The 26,470-nt window shown below is 37.5% G+C and overlaps 1 protein-coding gene and 1 non-coding gene across 2 annotated transcripts in view; both read right to left on the bottom strand.

The window, feature by feature from the left end:
- Nucleotides 1-4,742: 4,742 nt before the first annotated feature.
- Nucleotides 4,743-26,470, bottom strand: part of CMPK1 (cytidine/uridine monophosphate kinase 1) — a 36,331-nt gene continuing 14,603 nt past the window's right edge. Inside the window, exons 2-6 of the mRNA XM_066376214.1 lie at nucleotides 12,674-12,820; nucleotides 9,637-9,789; nucleotides 8,313-8,389; nucleotides 7,964-8,060; nucleotides 4,743-7,061 (exon numbers count right to left, since the gene is read on the bottom strand). Of these exons, the coding sequence (XP_066232311.1) occupies nucleotides 7,020-7,061; nucleotides 7,964-8,060; nucleotides 8,313-8,389; nucleotides 9,637-9,789; nucleotides 12,674-12,820 (516 nt within the window). The 3' untranslated portion in view covers nucleotides 4,743-7,019. The remainder of the gene's footprint in view (nucleotides 7,062-7,963; nucleotides 8,061-8,312; nucleotides 8,390-9,636; nucleotides 9,790-12,673; nucleotides 12,821-26,470) is intronic.
- On the bottom strand, nucleotides 10,329-10,459 carry LOC136401592 (small nucleolar RNA SNORA42/SNORA80 family). The gene has a single exon (XR_010750617.1). It is a non-coding gene; the product is annotated as a small nucleolar RNA SNORA42/SNORA80 family (small nucleolar RNA).

Raw genomic sequence — 26,470 nt, 5'->3', positions numbered from 1 at the left:
AAATGGATTGACTTCCTGACATCTTGGGTCTTTCTACCCTAGTTTGTGTTTGAAACCAGGATTTGTTTCATAGAACCACACACGGAAAAGCTGGGAGGCAGGTGCTGAAGGGCGAGAGCTCTCTCCAGCTGGGGTTAGCGAGGAAGGCAGAGTCAAATGCTCCACTAGGCATTAACTCATTCATTCAATAATTTTATTTTTAATTTATTTTTAATATTTTATTTATTGATTTTTTAGAGAGAGAGGAGTGAGAGAGAGAGACAGAAAGAAGGGGGAGGAGCAGGAAGCATCAACTCCCATATGTGCCTTGACCAGGCAAGCCCAAGGTTTCGAACCGGCGACCTCAGTGTTCCAGGTCGACGCTTTATCCCACTGCGCCACCACAGGTCAGGCTAATTTTTTTTTTTTTTTCATTTTTCTGAAGCTGGAAACAGGGAGAGACAGACAGACTCCCGCATGCGCCCGACCGGGATCCACCCGGCACGCCCACCAGGGGCGACGCTCGGCCCACCAGGGGGCGATGCTCTGCCCATCCTGGGCGTCGCCATGTTGCGACCAGAGCCACTCCAGCGCCTGAGGCAGAGGCCACAGAGCCATCCCCAGCGCCCGGGCCATCTTTGCTCCAATGGAGCCTTGGCTGCGGGAGGGGAAGAGAGAGACAGAGAGGAAAGCGCGGCGGAGGGGTGGAGAAGCAAATGGGCGCTTCTCCTGTGTGCCCTGGCCGGGAATCGAACCCGGGTCCTCCGCACGCTAGGCCGACGCTCTACCGCTGAACCAACCGGCCAGGGCCAATAATTTTAACATTAACTTTCGCAGCCCATCATTGGGAGGTGCTGATACAGACTTTAAAAAATAGGTAGGATTTTGACAGCTGCTCCTGGAAGAGAAGTTTCCTGTAGAGGCCATATTATAACCAAGACCTGACAGATCCAGTTCTCCAAGGAGCAGTCCCGGGACTGAGCAGGGGCTCTAAAGTATGCACTCAGGTAGGAGGGAGGAGAGATGGGAAATTGTGGTTTCAGTAGTTTGGGGGAGGGAAAAGGTGAGAATGAGTACAGCGGATCCTAGAAGGTTGGGGCTGGGAGCAAAGAGCCTTCCAGTTCTACGCAGGGATCTGAGACAGGAAAGTACTCGCTTGTGTGTACAGAAACAATCCTTGCTCTGGCAGAAGCGGTGAAAGGTGGATGCAGGATGGATTCTGGGCGCCCCTTGGTGGCCACACTGAGTAACTACACCTGATACCCCGCAGACAGTGCCCAGCTGATTGGAGTGCTTTACTTACCTCAGGACTGGAAGGACCCACTCTCTCACCCAGGAAGACCAGTCGTTGCAATAGAAATGATTTGTGAGAATGTGTGTTCCTGGGGTTGTGTGATCCAAATATTTAAGTATATACATGAATGAGTGTATGCATGTGCATCTGTGTGTGTTTTGAGAGTATGTATATTGTGCCACTGATTGGGCACATGTGCATGAGTTGCGCGTGCATGTATGTACTAGGTGCCAGTATGCAAGCATGCATTTGTGCCAAAATGTGCATCTGTATGTTTGTATGCATATGTATCTGTTGGTATGATTGCTTGTGTCTGAGTGCATGTGTGTTAATGTAACTTTTAGGGCCTTGGCTTTCTTTTCTGTTACACATTGAAACAGTTAAGCATCATAATCTTATTGTTTGTTTAAAGTTTGCTCTTGGATGCAGGCCTGATCCAGAATAACTACCAGATGCGAAAAGCATCCATTATGTATTTTTGCAATTAGCCGAAAACCCAGAAACTTTTCTTAAATAACAGACACAATTCTGTGGGTTGCTTATTGATGGGAGCCACCTCCTTTCGCTAGCTCGCCTGAGCCGGCCCTGGGCCCAGTCCCACCCAGGCCCAGCCAGGGAGGGTTTGCAAACCAGTCCTCAGTGAGATGGAAAAAACATTAAGGATTCAGAATACAACTCAAGGGACAGTTTACAGAGAAAAAGAGGAAGAGAATAAAGAGTTTGGGGAAGTAGAGCAGCCTCCAAAATCTGAAGAACTTTTGTGAGACGACTCATCCAGCGTAGCAGTTACCCATCATTCAAGACTGGAACCAGCTAAACAGATATAATAAACCCACATTTCTTTACCTGCTATTAAATATATTTCTTCACCCTATCATTGCATACTACCTCCCATTGTTTGGTACACAGACCCTCATCACCTCCAAGTAGGTGGGTCTCTCCAACCCTCCCTCATCCTCACTGCCATCCTTTTGCTAGTGCTGTTTCTCTCTCCTGGAATACATGACTCCTCTCCTCCAACACAAACCAGGCACCTCCTGAACACCAGCAGCATGGCCACCAGCAAACTTTGTTGAGTACCTATCCCAGGCACTGCAGAAGGTATCCAGGAGGCAAAAACAGGAGCTTCCGTGTTTGGGTTCTATGGGAAAGCACAGACTCTCATAATGATCCTTAGTCTTTCCTCTCACTTGTGTGGAAGGTAACTGTTCTGGGTCCTGGGTTACAAGAGGGCCCAGAAAACGTGGCTGGGGTTCCAGGTGGACTTCAGACTTAGTGACAACTTCAACAGGATGGTGCCCAACCACAGAATCTGCGCTGGAACACTAAAACATCCCACCAAGTAGGTAGGCATCCAGGCTCTGCTAGCACACCCCCAGTGATGGGGAACTCATCTGTCCTCATGCAGCCCAATTCACTGTTTGGCAGCTCTAACTTTAAAATGTTTTTCTTGCATTACTTCCACTTGCTCTAGTTCTGCCATCAAGCCCACACTGTCCACATCTACTCCATCTCCCTTCAGAGGTCTGGAGATTGATGGCACCCCAGTGGGCTCTACTCACTATTAAGACAATGGTAGCTAAGTGAGGCAAAATCAGCCCCGTTTCTGTCAGGTTGGTACTTGTGACAGCTTCAGTGGGAGAGTGTCTGTGACCGCCTTGCAGTACTTCTCCCCTCAGCCATTCACTTAATGACGGCAGCCCATTTGCTTCAGGCAACTGTTTGATCAGTGAGCTTTCCTGTTTGTTATTACCAGTTTATGAGTTTATTAAACACTAAGGACCTACTGACTATATAAAACTAATAAACAACCTAGGGTGAGCCTTGCACACAGCTTTGTACTTCCAAGTACTAACTGCTGAACTAACTCAACATCTTTCCCCTCTGGCTCTGGAAGCCCTCAGTGCCAGGTGGCTGAGAGGGCCAGTTCCACCCCGAGTCCTCAGAGGACTACAATGGTTTACAAACTAGCAAGGCTTTTCTTGAAAGTCCAGTCCATCTTGAGTCCACTGCATCAATTTTTTTCCCCTTAATGTTTTAGAAGCAGCTATGAGAGTATATTTCTTCCAGGAAGGCTTCTAACAGGTAGTATATGAGCAGTCCTTAAAGCTCACATATGTGTCTTTATTTGAATTTTACTTTCTTTTTAAATGTGGTTACTCAAACAGTGAGAATACATCCACTATTTATATAGTATAATGGTTAACTGCTTGATTCCATTGCAGAAGACAGTTCTCAAAGTCTGCTTCAATTACCTTCCATTAGTAGTAGCTCTGTCTGGTTGGAGATGCTTCTCCTCTGGTTGGTTAGGGAGTCACAAAGAAAGTCACATAGTTACTTGAAAATGTAGCAAAAATAGAAAACAATTTTCTGTGGCTGAAGGACTCTCATCTGGAGAAATGTCAACTTGTAACCCATCTCCCTAAACTACAAAATAACTAAGACTTCTTCTCTTACACCAGGGTGTTCTGAGGGCAAAGTCATGAAAAAAAAGCTTCTTTGGAAAAGAGGGACCCAAGAGAAGCAAGTTCTGCTTTAATAAACGGGAACAGCAAGGATCTCATAGAAGTCTGAGCAGACAGCTTACAGTCGGTATGGCTGACATAGGGTAGTAGCCAGAAATTCAGCTTAGTCCTTCACCTCTCGACAGGAAATGGTGACCTGCAGCACTTTCCCAAGGTCCAGAACTAACATCACAATCCCATCACTGTACCCATTCAATGGAAAGCAGACCTGCATCCAAGAGTACATACACTGAAGTCTAGGATGAGGAAAAAGGGGGTTGGAAATTAGGACCATTTTTACCTTTTTCCTTTGGTACACAATAAATGAGCTTCCTTTCTTTCATTAAAAAGAAATACTTAAAATGCAGGAGTCAATTTAGCTGAAATATGCATGCAGGCTAGGGAGAAGTGCAGCAGGCTGTATAAAAATGACTGAAGTTAGCCAACGTAAGACATCTGAAGGTCTATCTGCATCAGAGTGTTAGTTTTAGATAGAAAGTTCTAGGAAAGCAAAGAATGTGTTTGTAGCTACAGCTAGGGCAATTAATATGTGTTTGTAGGTGAAAGACCAAACCTCCAAGGAAAAGATGCTGACCCAATCTGGCCAATATTTCAGCCACTGTTGTCTCCAGGGACCACTGAAATTACATGGACAAAGCCACAAACCCACCAAAAAACCCCTCATTCTGAGAGACATTGCTTCCCTGCTGCCAATCTCCCCCTCAGAGAGGCAAGGCATTGATGCTGCAGGCTGGTAATGAAATAGGCTGCTTGTGCCTCAAACCAGATTACTTCTTGAAGGAATGGATAAAGTCATGCTTTCTGCTTAACTCAAGATGCACATATGTAATAGACGGAGCAGGAAAACTCTCCTGGATCCTTCATTTTGTTTTTGCTATGTGAGAACCCACATGCTAAATCTTCAACATGCCCGAGATAACAAAAATCTGAACCAGCAAACAACAAAGGCTATAGCACAAATTTTATTGAGATTATTTACTAAATTATTCATATATATCCAACATCACTGAATAGAAAGAATGTTATGTTTTTTTATTTTTTATTTTTTAAGTCGCAAGGCTTCCACTGGGGTCTTTCAAGAAAGTAAAAAACTTCTTGGTGACTATATGTTTAACAAATACAATGACCTAACCAGTGAAGTTAGATATATCTCAATCAGCTCCTGAACTCAATATTGCTAACATGTTTTTCTACTTAAAAAGCAAACAAAAAGCAAGGCATCATAATTTAGTAATTATTATGTTTCTGGGGTTTTGTTCTCAAATGCCACAGAGCGATATTTGATAAAAGGAAGCAAAGCACCTAGTCTCAACAGTCTTCTTAAAATCCTAAGGCTGCTTTCACAATACCAATATAAATATTCGTATCCCCCTCTATGGGTTTCTTTATTAATATGAGTAGGGATGCACTCAAGACTTGAAGTCTTCACTCTTGCTTCTTAACTGCAGCTGTTTGATTAAATTACCCATAAAATTGCTCTGTACTGACTGCACCGAATCACTAGATAAGAATTCATTACAATCTCTTCCAAGAAACCAAGATAATTTCAATACAAATCTTGGTGGTTAGTATCTTATAGTATTTATGGATACTTTGTTTTATAAATGGTAAATATATTGAAAATTCATTAATAAGTGAATTTCATAACACACGTAGAAATAAATTATGATACAGGGATAGGTAAAAGTAGGTTTACAGTTCTGAGTATGTGCAACACAGTTAATAAAGCTATTGTAATCATAACTATAACCTGCAGGTCTTTTTCCATACAAACAACCGTGAACCTACTTTTGCCCATACCTGTATAAGACTATCCATAAATTATCCTCACTATTCCCAATGGCTTTAAATATAAAAATTTAATTATACTAATAATTATACAAAGTCAAAATTCTTTGCCTAGTTTAACCCTGTATACCAAACAGTGCAAGTGCTGAAGATGAGAAACATTATAACAAGTCTCATAATAAGAACCCTGAATACCACTCTGCATTGGCGATGGCAGAAAAAAAGCAAGGAGAAAATAAATTTCTCAGAAATTTTTAAAGGAAGAGTAGATTTAAGAAAAAATTCCTTTGGACTCTATAGTGTTCTTTTTTATTCTACCTTTCTCCCCCCCAAAAAAAATTTTACTGAATAAAAGTAGCCAAGAAGGGAATCAAACATTTATAAGATATATTTATTATTTTTCTGACCAAAGTGCAGTGATTTTTAAATCTTCTTAAACAAATAACTATGAAAAAAAATTCAAGAAAAAAAATACAAATGGAAATTTAACCATTAGATTTCTTCTACTTTATACTAACCTTATATTTAGTCTAGAAAACAAACCAAAAAAAAAAAAAAAACAAACAAAAAAGCAAAAACAAAAACAACCCCACATTTTACCGTAAATCTAGTACATGCATTTCAAGGTTCCACTGCAAGGAATTTTGTTGAGATCAATTGACTCACTAATAACACTATATAACAGAGCATAAGGAACACACAACATTAGATGTGAACCTTGTCCCTTATCCTCAGATTTATGTCAGAATAAAGCTGACAATTCTGCCAGGCTCTGAACCCTCGGTGCCCCCATCCCAGTCCCTAGAAGCAAAGACTATGCCCTGTCACACAACTTTGTACAAGTTGCAGTAAAATGCAAACTAAGTTTTCTTATCTTTGTATAGGATATGGTCAGCTATTTGATAAATATGAAAACACTTCTAGCAATTCATTTTATGAGTTTGTTTACCAAACACATTGTGCAAGAACTGACTACAGAAAAAGTTCCTTTGGAATTTGGTCCACAAATTCACTTAACAGGTTGGAAATTTAAAACCTGCAAGAAAAAGAGGAAGTGAGGAATCCCTAATTCTGACACATTTTAATTACTAAAGAGATATACACATACTAAAAAGTTTTGCTCACAGAAGGCAAAAACTATAAAAGGGATATTCTTATCGAATAAAAACAAAGAACTAGCTATAGCTAATGCCCTTCTTTGTTTTGTGAGCACCATAGCTAAGATGACAATAGACCCGCATTCACTGTCTACTCCTATGACCCTCCCCAAAAAATAATTGAAAATAAAAAACTTAATTTGTGTTACTACATAATTTCTGGCCATTAATTGTGATATAATTATGAAAGATTAAAATTGCCTTAAAAAGGGATTGTGATAGCAGCTATCAAAGCAATATTCAAGCATGATTTCAAGGGTGTTTTCAGGTTTAGAGTTAGCCTTCTTTGTCAAAAATCTTCACAACCTCATCAAAAACCTGTAATGGAAAAAGATAGTAATAATTATAAAAGCAGATATTATTAAAACACCACATACCTTAAAAATACGTCAATTTTATATTAATTTCCAAAATAGATCATTTAAAAAACACATTATAATTTCTTAGTTTCATTTATTTTGCTTTAGACAGTAATATATCATAAATTACACATATAAAATTATGAACATGTTGCATTCAATTTTATTAGTGTTGTTAGCACAAAACAAAACTACTTGATCAACTATCAAAAACTAATAAAATGGAAGTGGCTTATCTTCCCAGTTCTGATTCTAAAACACAAGTTTTCTGATGTATTAGCTCCCTGCTATAGAAGGTGGAAATGGATTAAAAAAAAATACCAAAAATGACTACACAATAAAAAGAGAAAGGTCCAGAGAAAGATCAAGGAAATCAGGGAAATACTGGATGAGTTAAAAGGCACTAGAAATAGTTGCTGGGCACTGAGGGCTTGCAGACCACAGTTTAGAGACAGCTGACTCATGAAAGCAGAAAGCAGTGCTGAGTCACAGAAACCCGGCACCTCTGGAGTTTGAGCTCTGTGACAGGAGTGACGAAGGCATCCTGGAGCTCCCGAGCTAGAGGACTTACCACTCATGTTATAGATTTTTTTTTAAAATGATCAGTCTCAAAATGACAATTGTCCAGTGTGTGAGAAATTAGGTTTGGAATTAATAAACCACCCACTTCTTATGAAGTCTGAAGTTGTAAAATCCATTTTAGACTCTATTCAAAAAGGAGAAAAAAGCTTCACTTGTCATTTAGTCTCCAGTCTTGCAAAAAAGCAAACTATGCTGTCAAAGTATTTTTTACTCCTGCCACCCCCTAAATCATATTTTCACCTGACCTTTTTCTGAAGGAAGCACTGTAGTGATACTCACTTCATCAACAGATTTAGAAGCATCTATTTTCTTGACTTTCCCCATTTCCTCATATAAGTCAATAACTGGCTTTGTTGACTGAAGATAGGTTTGAATTCTGAAAAAAAAAAAAAAAGCAAATATTACAAAGTTGTAAGTATCCATCCATTCTCCCCATGTTAGCATGGCTCAGAGGACAACATCTGATCTGATCTGACCCAGTTCCCCTATAATCTTCTTAGCTAAGCCAGTTCACATATTTAAGCATGGCATTTTCTTTTTCCGGATCAAAATAAAGCAAGTATTTGACCTGTTACTCAAGTTCCAAACAGAGACTGAGTTAGACTATTGTACAAAATCTGCAAATTACCTCTTTTCCAAGCTTTCTCTGTTGTCATCACTCCTACCACTACTCTTTCCCCTCTCAAGACATCGTTCAATACAGATCTAAAAAGAGAAATAAAGTTATTTTAAAAAGGAAAGATATGATTTACCATTCTTTTAACCTGAAAAGAGAATAGTTTGAATGAAGTTTACAAAAAAAAAAACCCAAAAAAACTTGCATTAACCCAAATGTGTCTAATTCATTAATCAACATGTAAAGTCCTTTTAAATTTAAACATGTGGTTCAATTTATATAAACTAGGTTAAATAAGTACAGAGCATAATAAGAATTCATTCATGACTCAGTTTTTCCTATTTTATTTTAAACCGCAATAAAAAGAAGATCTGTATGTGTATGGTTCCATCTAGGATATATTATTAACATATTAGGTATGAATTACATGCCTCAAACTTTGTTCTATTTTTGCTTAGTTTTTAATAATTCCATAAATACCCAAATATTTAAGAATCAACATATTTGCATTTGAATAAAGTATCCCTTGTTAATCATGAATAAACATTCCTTGGTTATAAAGCTGTGGTAACATTCTAAAGTTAACTTTGAACAATAAGTAAAAACATATTTTTGGGGGTTGGAAGAAGAGTTACATTTTAAAACAACTCAAAGCCCCTCCGCCAGAGGCACATCTGCGATTCAACCAGCCAGCCCCTCCAAGGCAGCCCTTCAGCCTCTTGTTCTTCCAGGTTGTGGGCATTAACCTAATAAAGTTTACAGGTGTGAAACAGGCCTTTTAATGAAATGATTCCAAGAAAGTAATTTAGTTATTCAAAGTAATGCCTAAGTATGCTATAAGAAGTGCCCCAAAGAAAAGGAATGCTTTCCTGCTTTCCTTCAAGATCAATTTACTCTGAGAAGACAAACCAGGCTATCTCAAATGCTATCTTAAAATAAAAAGGTTTCCTAACTTGCCAGAAATATGTGCTTCTTTTCCAGTAAAGAACCATCTTAAAGCAAGAGAGTCTGATAATAGTGCATACCTAAGACATAACAGGGCACCTTCATTACCTACTACTGTTGTGCAAGTCATTTCTTACTTAAAAACAAAGCAAAACAAATTTTTGTTATTTTGAAAATAAAGCAAATTTTAGGCCCATAAGGGTGTTGATGCCAAATAGTCTGTAACACTCCAACAGCAAGGCAGTGCTATTGTCTCTCTGATGTTCCAATTCAAAAAAATACTGCTGCTCATATACAGTGTAAATATATGTAAAAAGTGAGTTTATATTTCTCTAACAGTTGACCATCAAGTTGCTTAAAGCCCATGTGGGCAGGTGAAGATGTTCATTACCTCATTATCACAATCAAAAAATAGAACGAATGATACATCTGCCTTTCCATCCATGGTCTTGTTCCAGCCTTGAAGGTTGTCTTGATTTCTTGGAAACCCATCAATCAAGAATTTATTCTTCTGAGTATTGGCAGCCATTGTCTGATCCATTTCCTAAAGGAAAAAAGAAGATTTAGGGTCAACACTACATTAATAAACTACAATTTCTTAAGCAGGGTAGTGGATATATTGGTGTTTGTTTTATTATTATTCTTTAAATCATAAGTAAAACATGAAGGACACATAGAAAAAAAAGACTTACAGGAAATGATCCAATGTATTCCACAGTTGCCTCAAGCTAGTGGAACTATGGGAATGTACCCTTCCCCATTTTATGCACACACACATACAATTTTTTTGTAGTTTCTAAATTTTCTACAGTCAGCATGTATTACTTTCACAAGTTATAACCAGCAAAGAGAGGAAAATAAGCATTAACCAATATCTTTGCCTCAGCCACTGGAGACCCTATCCTGCTTGCCCTCCCTCTTCCCAAGTCATCTTCTGTGGTGGGAAGTACGCTGCATTTAAAGACACTCAAATTCTCTGCAGTAATTCAAGTTCAATTGCAAAAAGCTTTGGAAAAATATAGAGATGCTAGCATTAATTATTAGTGTAGGAGTCAATATGCCTTTTTTTCTTCTTTTTCTTCCCACTGTGCAACCCACTTCAGTGCCTGCAACCTGGGCAGTGGCCAGGCAATGGGTCAGGGCCATGGTCTGCTCTGGCATGGGGCACTATGAGAGACCAGGGGGATGGGCCTGCCATAAATCCAAACCTATGCCTATTCCTTTCTTTTGTAAACTGAAGCTAATCAAAACCTAAATGCCACTGGCTACTCCCAAACACAGATAGCAAAGCAAACACAGATATACCTCCAGAGAGATGACAAGAAGAGCATATTTCACCATCTTCTTTCAAATCTGAATTTAGGTAGAACATGGGAATATGTGAATGGGAGACACATCTCCAATCTCCAAATCCTTACCTCTACCCATCACCATGGGATAAGCACAGATGCAAGACTTGACAAACTCCAGAGGAGCCTCTCTTAAAATTTCTATTTTAAATTTAGAATTTCTATTCCAAAGCAAATCAATATCCAGTCTTGTAAGTGTTTAAATTGCTTACCAGTTCCTCAAGAACAATGGCTGTCAGGACCCTGGATTCCTTTATATGAGAGTTAGCTTTATTCCAGCATCCAGCTTCTCCAATGTTCACAAAACCTCCACAGAATACTTTTGGGCCCCTGCTACAACATTTCTACTCCACTTATGGTAGTGGAAGATATTTGAAGAGGTACATCAGTGTTCTACACACTCAACATACATTTCTTTGAGGTCAACAATCAGGGAACACGAAGAGCAAGGTCATGGCCCAAGAGGAGCTCAGAGTCCAGTGGGTAACAAATATGTAATTAAATGTGCTAAGTTCTATAATGAGGTATAAAAGGATAAAAGGATGTGATGATAAAACAAAGAAGTATGCACAAACTACCTGGGACTCAGAAGCTTTACCTAAAAGGTGGCAGAGCAGCGGAATCCTGAATAGTGAAGTGGCAGGCAGGCAGTGATCCAAGAACTTCAGACAGTAAAAATGGATATATGAAGGCTCAGAAATGAGACCGCATAACAGCTACAATGACTCTGAAGTAGGGTGGTACAACTGAGTTTTAGGACATGTGTAGAAAGCAGTGGGAGATATGACTAGAAAGTATATAGGGGCAAGATTAATGAAGAACTTGTTATGCCATATAAAGAATTTGTTTTTTATTCTGGACCACTAAGGAATTTTAAACAATAGAAGAATGTGCTCACATCACCTTTTAGGGAAAAAAAATTATGCTGACTGCACCATGAAGGATGAATTAGAAGGGGACAAGGGTGTTTAAGGCAAAAAGACTACTGAGGAGGCTCTAGTGACAGCCAAGAAGAAAAAAGGATCTAAACTAGTGATAGTTGTAATAGAGAAAAGAGACTAAACAGAAGAGGATTAAGAGATAAATGAAAGGATCTGCTCACTGAATTTCATATAGATTATTGGTAACTCCAGCAAGAATAGTTTCTATGAACATGGATACAGAAACTGACAGTGTAGGGTTAAGAGTAGAAAGTGAAAAAGTAAAAAATGCAGACTAGTCTTTTACAATGCTTATCTATAATGTGGAGAAAGGGCACTACAATCCAGAGAATAAGGAGAAGATGTATTTACCCTGGAACGGAAGCGGGTTGCTCCAGTCTCTGAGACAAGAGGTAAGAGTGCTATGTGTGAATGAGCTCCTCAGCTTTCTCTGGTGCCATCCAGGTGCTCCCTATCTCTTTTCTATTGAGCTTCAACTATTTCTTGCTGTTCCCACTCCTGCATTTCCCCTTCACTGTTTCTTATATGTGAAAATACCCATTAATAACTACAGTCTTAGTAATCTACAGTGAAGAGTTATCATGAAAATGTAAGGTATCTGTTTTTTAGATGGGACATATGTTAGTTTGATAGCTGTTAGTCATAGCATTTCATAGTGAATATGGTGATGCATGCACCAGAAAAAGAGCTATCAAGACTGAGAGAATGGCAACAACAGTAAGGACATGGGAGAGAGGCATGATGGGAGGGTAAAGGGGAGGGAGGAGGGGAGGGAGGGGGGGATTTTACAAAAGAACAGAAAAGGGAAAGGAGGAAGGGGAGGAAGAAGAGGAGGGGGAGGAAGAAGAGCGAAAGGAAGAAGAAAAGGGGGAGGAAGAAGAAGAAACAGAAATGGGAGACTGTCAAGTGCACACATATGAATGTTGAGCAGTAGCTGATCCTAGACCAAGGCACAGAAAGAATGCTTGCTACTGTCCCCTTTCTTCCCTGGTGAAAATGAAATCTCCATTCTTAAACACCAAGACCATCTTCTACCTACAAGAAATTCAATACTCTGATTTTTTTCATTAGTCAAAGAAAAGGCAGATTAATTACTCATTTCCGTGCTGGTTTAAATTGGTTGGCATTCACTCCTTACCCTCTTTAACAAACTGATGGTTATCTCAACTGGCACAATCTTTCCATCTTTAATGTACTTTTCAATGAGTTCACCATACTGTGAATCTGGGTTTTTTCTTTCATCACGAAGAAGTTCTCCTGCAGAAAGGTGTGTATAGCCATATTTCTGAAAGAAACAACAAATAGGAAAAAAAAAATCAGAATACAATCAGTGCAGTAAGACAACTGTTTTTTTCCCTTTTCAATTTTTATACTCTATTTTTTCTTACAATAAAAAAGCTTTGCTTGTATATTAAATAATTTAAGAGATTTCATGCAATCTCTCAGCTTGCTTAAAAAATAGCCTTTACCTACATATAGCATGGTGGCTATAATCACAAATCATAAAATCCTCCCAAAATTTGATTAATTACTCAAGAATTGACATCTCATTCTATTCCTTCACAAACACAATTAACGTTTAAACGTTATTAACATTCAAAGAAGTGCCTAATAAACATCTATAAGATTCATAGCAAAAAACCCCCACAAAATCTTATCTCTGCTGACTGTACCTACCTTCTATAAAATCTGCTTTCCTTCCTTTAACTCAACATGTCTAAATTGAACTCATCAGCATTTACACAATCGTCATTCTTCTGTTTTGTTTCCTTTCTCATTAAACAGCACAGGTGCTAGTTCCTCCATAAAATTAGCTTTCCTGACCACTCTGGAGAGTGTCACACAATCAGAGAAGTGTCTTAGAGCATCACTGTCTCTGCACTTCGGCCAGCATCTTCCTTACTTCTCTCCAAAGTCCATTTCCTACCGCTCTAGTGAGGTCTCATAATAAAATAGGAATACAGTTACCTTTTATAAGTTAGTTGTATGGTTAAATGAGGTAATATATGGACATTGCATACTAGAGAGCCTGACACATGGTAGGGGATAAAAGCCATCAATGACCACTTTGCCATTATAAAAAGCTTTACCTTAAATAATCTGAAAGCATTTTTACATTTTATACATATCATATATATATATATACACATACCATTTTTATATTATAATATGTGCATGTATGTATTCCCTTTATTGGTTTTGATAGAAAGATTAATCAAGGGGCTTGAGATAATAGGTATGAATACCCTATGAAAGGTCAGTAAGTATATAGTATTATGACTGTGATTATCATTATTATTAAAGTCTTACCAATGGTGTATTAGGTCATAGGTCACAGTATAGGGTAGCTGAACTAAAGATATATAAGGTGCTATGGTGTTGTTCTGCCATTTCTCCAAGGTCAGAATGAAAAACAATATAGAGCTAAGAAGTAATTCTGAATACTGAAAAGCTTCCTTTACATGAACTTGCACATTCCATTTGATTAAATCAAAAAACCATAAAATCTATTTTGAAAATGTGTTTATTCTCAAATATAAGGACACTCAGAACTATATTCAGCCATGGCTGGGTAGGCCAGTTGGTTAGAGCAAAGTCCCAGTATGCCAAGATTGGGGTTTGATCCCCGATCAGGTTGGATGTGAGGGCGATCTGGCTGCGACATCTGTCACCCCATTGATCGCCAGGGTTGATCCCCGATCAGGGTACATATAAGAATTAAGCAGTGAATCCATAAATAAGTAGAAAAACAAATCGGTGTCTCACTCTAAAACCAATCAATTAAAAAAAATTATATATAAAAAGGAACTATATTCAATGTTCAGTTATAACAATCACATCATCTCAAATGCTTAAGACTCTCTAAGTGGGTTTTTAATCTTAACCATAGTTACTGTATAATAAATATTTGATAACTTACATCTTTTTTTTTTTTTTTTTAGAGAGGAGAGGGAGAGAGAGAGAGAGACAGAGAGAGAGGAGAGAGAGAGAGAGAGAGAGAGAGAGAAGGGGGGAGGAGCAGGAAGCATCAACTCCTATATGAGCCTTGACCAGGCAAACCCAGGGTTTCGAAGATAACTTACATCTTATCTGTAATTTCAATGTTAAGATTTAAGGCAGTCCACACTTTTACCCCCCTATTAAAGTAGTGTTTCAATTGCACATTTTACAAAAGCTACTCTTTCAGTTGCCCAAGCTATGGTGATTTTTTTTTTTTTTTGGATTGCTGAAGCCATACATTCTTTACACCGTTTCTATTTCAAAAAATTGTTGGCTAAACTCATCTTGATCACTAAAGTATGTTAACAGTACTTTAGTCAGCAAAGGAAAACAAACAAAACAGTTTATTTGCTAAAACTGGGCATAAATTTTGATGAGGATAAACAAAACCACGGTATCATTCATGTCTCTCTTAGTCATAAAGGTTCTTTCATTAGAAGAAATGACCAAAAGTATGTTTAGTTGTTGTAATAGGCCTTTTAAAATGTTCCTATCATGTACAGAAAATGGAAATAAATATAAAAGTGTTTAATTATTTAAAAGTTATTTAAAAGTTTAAATATTTTAAAGTTATTTCCACACCACACCATTTTTAAATGCCTACTTTGATCACTAAGTACATATAAGCAAACTTTTGAAAGATAGGTGTAGAAAGAACTATAGAAAATGAAATGTGACCTACTTTCCCATCTATTAGGAGCAATTTTCAAAAAGCATTTTGCATATACTGTCCATAAAACTTTACAGCAGCTTCACATCCCACCGCTTACTTTGGCTCCTGCGTCTATGCTTGCTGGATGTTCTCCTCTGGTCTAGAGAATGCACATATGGTAATACTGAGTAAATGCAGAGACAAACAGTACTATACAACAGCAAATGCTCAGTGAAACACCAACAATACAATTGCTCCATATGAATTGCGTGTGCTGTGTGAAAAACACAGACATTTAGAAACCCAGTTAGTAATTTAGAAATTAGTACACATACTCATTTTTTAGTTTGTTTCCCGATACTGCAGAGCTCAAATTTGCAAGCTTTATGATGTTTCATTAAATTGGGTTTTGGTATACCACTTTTTAAAGAGAAACTAATTTGCAAACTGTAGAGCTATACAAATAATCTTTTGAAAACATAGTTTGCCAAAAGAATGAAAACAACCCTATCTGCAAAGTCCAAGGAAACCAGGGATTTAAATAAATATAACCGTGTCAAGCCTATACATATGTATTTCTATCCCTCTTCCACATTCCATTTTTTAAAATCTTTTACCAGTCATTTTTATACTATATTTTTCTCAAGGATTTTGCAGAAACTTCCCTCTTACCACAGAGTTTCTACAACATAAAAACAACTATCACTTGCATACTAGTTATTATGGTATTTTAGTAATAGCTACACTTGAAAGAGCATGTTTTCAAAGCATTCTGCTGTCATTCAGTAGTCACTGTTGCCAATTTTGAGGAAAGCAAGAATGGATATTTCCTATGCTTAGCCAAAACTTTTTCATATTCTCTGAAATTTCCTAGCAATTAAAACCTACTGGATCACTAACTACAGTCTGAAGAGCACCATTCAAAACCACAGCAAGTTATAAATGCTATAAGCTACAATAACTACAAGCTACTATTCAACTAAAAATATTTTTTAATGACAAATGTATAAACAATTCATTTAGAGTAACTGTCTTAATGTTTTACTTTCATTTTCTCCTTTAAAAAGTTGAAAAACAACTAATAACTGTTAGAAATCACATACTTAAGATTTGGAGGGAGAAATAAGCACCATGTTTCTTGACAATTATAAAATGGCATTCCATATCACAAGGTAAATATTGAAAATTTTATAAGGTATCAAATCTCAGATTATCCTGATCAATTTCTCACTTCCTATCAATTGTCTTTCCTTCTTTCTAAATTTAGGTACTGTGGTTCTCTGTGAACAAAAACAACCACACAGAAACAACAACAAATAAAGAGTTCAAAGTAAATGGCAAATCCTGGAGGCAAGAAGAGATCCAGATGCCAGGTACTTCCTCCTGCTAGTGTGGCAATTAGAAATTGCCACTGGACTGCTACTGCGCCTTAAATATAGCAGAGATATTAGACACAAACATATTTTTAAAAACACAGAAAGGAAGAAGTAAAACTGTCAATATCTGCATATGACATGATACTGTATTTAGAAACCTAAAGAGTCTATCAAAAACTACAAGAACTGATAAATGAACTCAGTAAAGTAGCAGGATATAAAATAAATATCCAGAAATCAGTGGAATTTCTATACACCAATAATGAACTATCAGAAAGGGAAACTAAGGAAACAATCCCATTTATAACTGCATCCAAAAACAAAAACAAAAACAACCTAAGGATAAATTTAACCAAGAATGTAAAAGACTTGTACTCGGAAAATTATAAGACACTGAAGAAAGAAACTGAAGAAAATATAAATATACCGTATCCATGAACAGGAAGAATTAACATCTTTAAATGTACATACTACTCAAAACAATCTATAGATTCAATGCAATTCCTATCAAGATACCAATGGTGTATTTCACAGAACCAGAACAAATATTCCCAAAATTTATATGGAACCAAAACAGACCCCAAAAAGCTACAGCAATCTTAAAAAAGAACAAAGTTGGAGGAATCATGGTACCTGATATCAATCTATACTACAAGGCCATAGTAATCAAAACAACACGGTACTGGCATAAAAACAGATATATAGATCAATGGATCAGGGATCAGAACAGAGAGCCCAGAAATAAACCTATGCCTTTATGGTCAATTAATATTTGACAAAGGCAAAATTATATAATGGGGTAAAGATAGTGCACTCAATAAGTGGTGTTGGGAAAACGTGCAAAAAAAAAAAAAATTAATGAGACCACTTTCTTACACCATACACAAGAAAAAACTCAAAATAGATTAAAGACTTAAATGTTAGACTCGAAAAAATCCTAAAGAAAACATAGGCAGGAAAATCTTGGACATTTCTCAGAGCAGTATTTTTTATGACATATAACTTTGGGGCAAGGGAAACGAAAAATAAACAAATAGGACTACATCAAGCTAAAGAGTTTTTGCACGGCAAAGGAAATCATCAACAAAATGAAAAGACAACCTTCTGAATGGAAGAACATATATGCCTATATATCAGATAAGGAATTATTTCCAAAATCTTTAAATAACTTATAAAACTTAACACTAAAACAAACAATTCAATTAAAAAATGGGCAAAGGACCTGAATAGACACTTCTTTAAAGAGGATATACGGATGGCCAACAGACATATGAAAAGATGCTCAAGCTCACTAATTATCAGATAAATGCAAATTAAAACCACAATGAGATATTACTTCACACCTGTCAGAATGGCGCTCATCAATAAATCAATAAATCAACAAACAAGTGCTGACAAAGATGTGGAGGAAGGGGAACCCTCGTGTACTGTTGGTGGGGATGCAGACAGACTTGATATAGCCACTGCGGAAAACAGAATGGAGGTTCCTCAAAACCAGGGGTCCCCAAACTTTTTACACAAGGGGCCAGTTCACTGTCCCTCAGACCGTTGGAGGGCCGGACTATAAAAAAAACTATGAACAAATCCTTATGCACACTGCACATATCTTATTTTAAAGTAAAAAAATAAAACAGGAACAAATACAATATTTAAAATAAAGAACAAGTAAATTTAAAACAACAAACTGACCAGTATTTCAATGGGAACTATGCTCCTCTCACTGACCACCAATGAAAGAGGTGCCCCTTCCAGAAGTGCGGCAGGGGCCGGATAAATGGCCTCAGGGGGCCGCATGCAGCCCGCGGGCCGTAGTTTGGGGACCCCTGCTCAAAACAAACAAACAAACAAAAGAAAAATCTGTCTTTTATGGGACTATATCCAAAGAAACCAGAAACACTAATTCAAAGAAATCTATGTACCCCATCTTCATTGCAGGGTTATTTACAATTGCCAAGATTTGTAAGCAGTCCAAGTGGCCACCAGTAGATGAGTGGATAAAAATGTTATGGTACATTTACACAATGGAAGACCATTCAGCCATAAAAAAGAAAACCTTACCTATTGCGAAAGCATGGATGGACCTGGAGAGTATTATGCTAAGTGAAATAAGCCAGCCAGAGAAAGATAAGTACCATTTCACTTATATGTGGAATCTAATGAACAAAATAAACTAACAGAACAGACTGAAAACTGTCAGAGGGGAGGAGGGCTGGGTGAAAAAGGTAAAGAAAGCAAAGGAAAAACAAAGCTTACAAGGCACAGACAACAATTTGGTGATTACAAGAGGGAAAAGGGGGTTGGGGGGGAGAAGAAGAGAGTAAAAGGAGGGATAAATAGTGATAGAAGGAGACTTGACTTGGGGTAGCAAACACACAATACAATACACTACACACAGATGATGTATAATAGAATTGTACACCTGAAACCTATATATTATTAATCAGTATCACCCCAATAAATTCAATAAAATTTTTTAAAATTAAAAATAAATTAAAAAAAAAAACTGATTTAGTTAAAACTATTGGGTGTCCTTTAAATAGCTGACACATGTGCCCTGGCCAGTTGGCTCGGTGGTAGCGCATCAGCCCAGCGTGTGGATGTCCCAGGTTTGATTCCCGGTCAGGGCACACAGGAAAAGCGTCCATCTGCTTCTCCATCCCTCCCCCTCTCCTTCTTCTCTATCTCTCTCTTCCCTTCCTGCAGCCAAGGCTCCATTGGAGCAAAGTTGGCCTGGGCACTGGGGGTGGCTGCATGGCCTCTGCCTCAGGCACTAGAATGGGCTCTGGTTGCAATGGAGCAACACCCCAGATGGGCAGAGCATCACCCCCTGGTGGGCATGCCAGGTGGATCCCGGTAAGGCACATGCAGGAGTCTCTCTCTGCCTCCCTGCTTCTTGCTTCAAAAACAAATACAAAAATAAATAAGTAAATAAACAAATAAATAACTGACACATGTATGAAACATTTAAGACTAAGTGTACTTTACATTCTCTATAAGATTAGTAAATATTAAAATCTAAATTCTGGTTATGTACTATTAACAATGCTCTTTTAGCAGAACACCTGAAAATGCTGCAGGTACTATTCAGACCCATCCAGGCTCACCAGTCTAGCACTTGTTGCAAACAATAGCTTTAGAGCCTACAGCATCCCAGAAACATCCTGTAAGCCTATCCTTATTTCAAAGACATTTCCAATAGAACTTTTTCTAATTATGCTAAATGAAAGTCTGGTAAGGACTTTCTAAGAACATGATCTGCCAGTATTGAGGAACTTACTTTTCTTTGACTTCAAGAACAGATACACAGTGCACAGATAGTACTTAAAACCAATCAACTATTTAGAGGGTTAGAAAAAGGCTTTTCCTATAATCAGCATTAAAGAAAGGTTAACATTAAAAAAAAAAAGATTATCCAGTGGGACAAAAGCTTAAGTATAATATTTGACTTAAATTGCTAGCAGATTTTCAATCTCATTTTTGGTCTGCCCTCATTGTATTTCCAAATGTGTGCACTGCATTTGACCATGCCTATTTAATTGAAAATCTACATATTAATATAAACTATGGAAGTTATAAACCCAGCTAAACCTTTTCTTAAGCAAAAAGCTTTAGCAGACAGACTCCAAATTAACATGAAACATACTTCTTTCTCTAATTATAGAGTGATATTTTAAAAGCTTCCATCCTGTAAAGGAGAAAAGAGGAGGGATATAAATCAATTCAACTGCAGCACTATTTCACTTTTCTCAATGTTTTGCTCTTCATATAAGAAAATATTAACTCAGGCAATATTTGGAACTTACTTTAAATCCATAAATATTTATTGTCTACAAGGTGCCAGGCAATGTGCTGATTCAGGTTATATTTAAAGGATGTAATTAATCATAATTTGCATATATAAAATGACCTGAGCCCTACTATTAATTAATAAAGGCAGTTATTCATATATGCATAACTTTTGCTAAGGAATTCAGTCTCTACTACCAGCACCGTCTGCCTGGGGAAGAAGTTGATTCTTCAGAGCAAAAAGGTAGAACAATAAATAAAACTTAAAGAAAGGATGAGTTAGAAGCCACCAAACAAGCTGTTTCCTCATTCGTGTAGGCCTGGATATCTCTCTAACATTTTACAGAAGGTTTCTCAGATAATTGAGGATTTGGTATCTGATTTACATACCAAATGGCTCTTACAGCAATTATGAATTGGAAGGTTCATGTCCAATTTCATTCCAGTTGGTCATTTCCAGTATTTTTATTTCTTTTAATTTATCTCAGCCCCTCTGAATCAATCTGTATTCTCTATAGCAGAAGGGGATAGAAAACGGCCAGAGATAAAGACCAGGCCCAGAAACCTCCAGGGATTCTAGGGACTTGAGGCAATAATTTGAAAACTTCCAACATTAATGGATAGGCACAGAGGTCTTGTTAATCCTAGGAAACATTCATCTGATCTTGTTAAATGATCAATTCTTCCAGTCACCACAGAGCCTATAAGCTACACACTCACATCACTACAACCCAAATATTGTTGCAAGTAGTCTAAAAGCCTAGAATACAGTTAACTCAGTTACTGTGAGAACACTCAAAGGACATACATCAAACACTCAGCTGTAGTCCTATCTTCTGCGCTTTCACCTTATGAAAAAGAGGTTTTTTAAACACTAAGCAGGACCTACTTTAGTTTAGTTGGGTTTTTTTTCCTTTTTTTTTTTTTTTTTTTTTTGTATTTTTCTTAAGTGAGAAGCAGGGAGGCAGGCAGATTCCCACATGTGCCCTACCAGGATCCACCTGGCATGCCCACAAGGGGGCGATGCTCTGCCCATCTGGGGTGTTGCTCCATTGCAACCAGAGCCTGAGGTGGAGGCCAAGGAGCCATCCTCAGCATGGGGCCAATTTGCTCCAATGGAGCCTTGGCTGCAGGAGGGGAAAGAGAGATAGAAAGGAGAGGGGGAAGGGTGGAGAAGCAGATGGGCGCTCCTCCTGTGTGTCCTGGCTGAGAATCCAACCCAGGACTTCCACACGTCAGGCTGATACTCTACCTTTTTTTTTATTTTAAAAAATAAGTAACATTAAAATGAGAATATCATTTACCCAGGGAATACCAAAAGGAAATCACCCTAAGAGAAATTACTTGAGAATGCAATTTGTAAAGAGTCTTATCACAAAATAACCTCATTTCAATAGCTCAGTTTCTCTTTGAGACTAGAATTTGTTTGGATTTATGAAGCAGCACTTAAGAAAAATGTGCAAAGGACACCAAATTCCAAATTCAATAATATATGCAAACATGACATTTGAGTGTCTGCAAAATTACCAAATGAATGCAGAAATGCATTTAGAGAAACACACAGAATTCAGCAAGGATCACCTTCAGCAAGGAACATAACCTTGCATAAAGTCATATATTCTTTTTCTTTTAGAGAGCATTTATTTTTTAATTGATTTTAGAGAGGAAGGGAGAGAGAAAGAGAAAGAAACATCCATTTATTGTTCCACTCATTTACACATCTGTTGACTGACTTTTGTATGTGCCTTGACAGGGGATCAAACCGCAACCTTGGCATGTCAGGGTGACACTCTAACCAACTTAGCTTCCCTACCAGGGCTAAAGTCATATGCTCCTAACACTGAACTGGAAGTTAAGAGATAAAGTTTTATAACTAAATTTTACCATAATCCAGTGTGACACTGAGAAATTTATTTAACCTTTCTGAGATCTCTCTCTCTCTCTTTTGACAGAGAGAGGAAGAGGGGAGAGAGAAGGGAGGAGAGAAAGAAAGCGAAGCATCAACTCATTGTTCGATGTCATTGTGCAACCACTGATTGCTTCTTATATGTGCCCTAATCCAGTTGGGGACCTTGGCACTCAGGGACAATTCTGTATCCACTGCACCACCAACCAGGGCTAAGATTTGTTTCTTATTTGTAAAATAAATATAGTATCTATACTAGCAGAAGTAATATCTACACTACATAGTAAATTTCATTATTAGCTGTTAGAATCAGAAACATCTCTTGAAGAACATATTCCTAAAAATGTGATCTGTGCTATTATGTAGATTCAAGACCTACTTTGAGAGTACTCAGATAGGTCAGGGAGGAGTCAGAAAAACTCATACAGGTTAGACCTAGCACAAGTCCAAAACACTCAGTAGCTAAACTATAAATTACATACCAATCAAAGAACAGAACTACCTTACTCAACAGCAAATGAAATATATATAAGAAAAAAAGCAATGTCAAAAAATAACTAAAGAACAAGTAGAGTATATGAAAATCCAATTCACTATGCAAATAGTCTCAAACACAGAGGCTCAAAAAATTGGCATCACAAATGTATTTGAGTACATTAAAAAATTTATGATAACCAACAAGAATTCACTTTGCTTTCTACTTTAAAAACAGATCAGTAGTTTTCCCAACTACAAATGACTAATTAGAAAATATATTTTTAAAAGATCCTATTCAAGTAAATTATGCATAAATTTTTTTAAATAACTATTCTAAATAGAAATAAAGACTTAAATTTAGGGTGAAACCAAAACTAATGTATAAGAACTGTATGAAGAAACTAGAAACACTTAAAATCAATACCATAAAAGGCATTCCGTATTTCTGAATAGAAAGATTCAATACTGTGGATAAATTTTCCACAAATTATGTATTTAATGCAACCTCAATCAAAATTCAACTGGGATTTTAAAAAAATGAAACTTGGTGAGTTGATTCAAGTTTATTAGAGAGTAAATGTGAACGAATGGCCAAAACTTAAAAAAAGATTAACAACTACAAATAGGAACCTGTCCTACCAGTCATCAAGTATTATAAAACTATAGTAATTAAAAGTGTGACACTGGTATAAAAACAGACAAACAGAACAATGAAACTCAACAGAGTCCAGAAACAGACCCAAGCATAAATGGGAATTCCAATAGTGTCATCGAGTCAGTATTGAAAAATTAACAGAGAAAAAAATGAACTATTTAATAAATGTTACTTGTGCAAACAGCTACCCAGCTGATAAGAAATTAAATTAGAGCCCTGCATCATACCATATGCAAAACTAAATTTTAAGTGAATTAAAGTTCTATAACATCACAGTACAAGCAAAACAAAAACAGAAAAAAAGTACCCTATGACAGTACTAGAAGAAAAAAATTTAGAGATAAGGAAAGGCATTCTAAAATAAGAACCAAAGCAGCTAAGATATATGTTTGACCACATAAGTAATAAAAGCTTCTGAACAAAGTGATATCATAAATGCGAATAACGACAAGTAGCCTGTTTATACCATACAAAGGTAACAGGGTACTTATACATTATGTATAAAGAGATCCTACTAACAAATGAACAAAACTCAATACAAAAATGGGAAAAGAATAAGAACAGACAACTAAGAGAAAGAAAGAACAGATGCTCAACCTCACTAGTCATGAAAATGCAAAGTAAAACAATGTGATTCCATTTTCCGCCCATCAGATTGGTTAGAATAAAGAAGACTGTTATATCTGGCTATGGCAAGGACGGGGTGTGGGGTTGAAGGAAAATCAGCATCCTCATAGTTTGTGCAGCACAAAGTGGTTCAGCCTTTTTAGAGGACAATTTGGCAGTGCTATAGAAATTAAAGTTTGCATACACTTTGGTTCAGTAATCCATTTCTAAAAGTGTTACTGAAATAATTGTACATATGCACAGACATATGTACATGAACATTCACATCAGCATCATTAAACAGAAAATCTAAATGTCCACTAATATACGAATAGCTAACTAGATTATTGCAGTGGTGGGATTCAGCTGGTTTGCACCAGTCTGGCAGAACGGATACCTAATTTTTTGTTGAGTTTGGCGAACTGGTTGTTAAAATAGCACTTGTAATCAGGGATCTCTCTAAGGTGGGTGCCTGGGTAGCCGCCCAATGTGGAGATCACAAATTTACATTCCTTACTCTTTTTTGTGTGTGTGATAGAGACAGAGAGAGAGAGAGAGACAGAGAGAGGAACAGACAGGGACAGACAGGAAGGGAGAGAGATGAGAAACATAAAATTCTTTGTTGCAGCTCCTTAGTTGTTCATTGATTGCTTTCTCATGTGTGCATTGACTGGGGGTGGGGTGGGGGGGGGGTTACAGCAGAGTGAGTGACCTGTTGCTCAAGCCAGTGACCTTGGGCTCAAGCCAGCAATGTTGGGCTTCACTTCACGTCAGCGACCATGAGGTCATGTCTATGATCCCATGCTCAAGCCTTGGGTTTTCAAACCTGTGTCCTCTGCGTCCCAGTCCGATGCTCTATCCACTGCGCCACAGCCTAGTCAGGCTTCTTACTCTTTTTTAACATTCATCTGAGCAACAGCATATTCTAAGTGCCCGTGGTAATGTTCATCTCGTCCATAGGTTAAAAAAATTGCCAGTGAGGATGCCAATCAAGAAGCAATATGGAAATATCTTAGATAACAGTTTTATTGTTTTTTTGCCAGGTATTATTTAATATTTTAAAACTCTTTCTTATAATAAAATCTAGTTTTGTGTACCTCTTTCATTGTTCTTATTTAAGTATTAAGTACATGAAATAATAAACTATCTTTCAGTATATCGTTTTTTTAATACTTAAAAATGGTTATTAGGGCCTGACCAGGCGGTGGCGCAGTAGATAGAGCGTCAGACTGGGATGCGGAAGGATCCAGGTTCGAGACCCCAAGGTCGCCAGCCTGAGCGTGGGCTCATCTGGTTTGAGCAAAAAGCTCACCGGCTTTGACCCAAGGTCGCTGGCTCCAGCAAGGGGTTACTCGGTCTGCTGAAGGCCCACGGTCAAGGCACATATGAGAAAGCAATCAATAAACAACTAAGAAGTCGCAACGCGCAACAAGAAACTAATGATTGATGTTTCTCATCTCTCTCCGTTCCTGTCTGTCTGTCCCTGTCTATCTCTGCCTCTGTAAAAAAAAAAAAAAGGTTATTAGGGCAGAGAACTGGTTAAATTATTTGAATCCCACCACCAGTGGATTATTGTATATATCACAAATGAAGTAGAGTTATCTATCATATATGTTCCAACATGGAAGGCTATCCAAGATAAACTGTTAAGGTTAAGCAAAAAAAAAAAAAAAGCATAAAACAATAGGCAATGTGTATGTGTACACATGTGCTCATGCTTTATATCTGTGTATAAATAAGTCAAAAATGGATCAGAGCCTGACCAGGCGGTGGCGCAGTGGATAGAGCATCGGACTGGGATGCGGAAGGACCCAGGTTTGAGACCCTGAGGTTGCCAGCTTGAGCGCGGGCTCATCTGGTGTGAGCAAAGCTCACCAGCTTGGACCCAAAGTTACTGGTTACTCGGTCTGCTGAAGGCCCACAGTCAAGGCACATACGAGAAAGCAATCAATGAACAACTAAGGTGTCGCAACGAAAAAACAGATGATTGATGCTTCTCATCTCTCTCCATTCCTGTCTGTCTGTCCCTGTCTATCCCTCTCTCCCTGGCTCACTCTGTCTCTGTAAAAAAAAAAAAAAAAAAGAATCAGAAAGGCACATACAAAAAACCTGGTGATTATGATAAAAGAGAACTTTCACATTTGACCTTATGTACTTTCAAACTGTTTGAATCTTTTACAATACACATTTAAACTTTTTAAAGCTTTAATTCTTTTCTTAAAAAAATATATACTATCCACACATCTCTAAGTGGCAAATGCAACAAAATAAAAGTAATGATTTAAATGTTTAATTAATATTAAATACTAAGAGAACAGCAAAGTGAAATTCAAATTAGTCTTACATTAAGGATAAAAAAACCCTATATAAAAGCATCATCTGATTTCAAGAAAAAAGGGAAACAGTATCTGCACAATCAAAAACTTATTTAAAATTTAAAACTAAATATTGCAGAGAATAGCAGCAAAAATCAATTC

This window comes from Saccopteryx leptura, chromosome 3, assembly GCF_036850995.1.
Source record: "Saccopteryx leptura isolate mSacLep1 chromosome 3, mSacLep1_pri_phased_curated, whole genome shotgun sequence".
NCBI lineage: Eukaryota > Metazoa > Chordata > Mammalia > Chiroptera > Emballonuridae > Saccopteryx > Saccopteryx leptura.
This window is presented reverse-complemented; position numbering and strand designations above follow the sequence as displayed.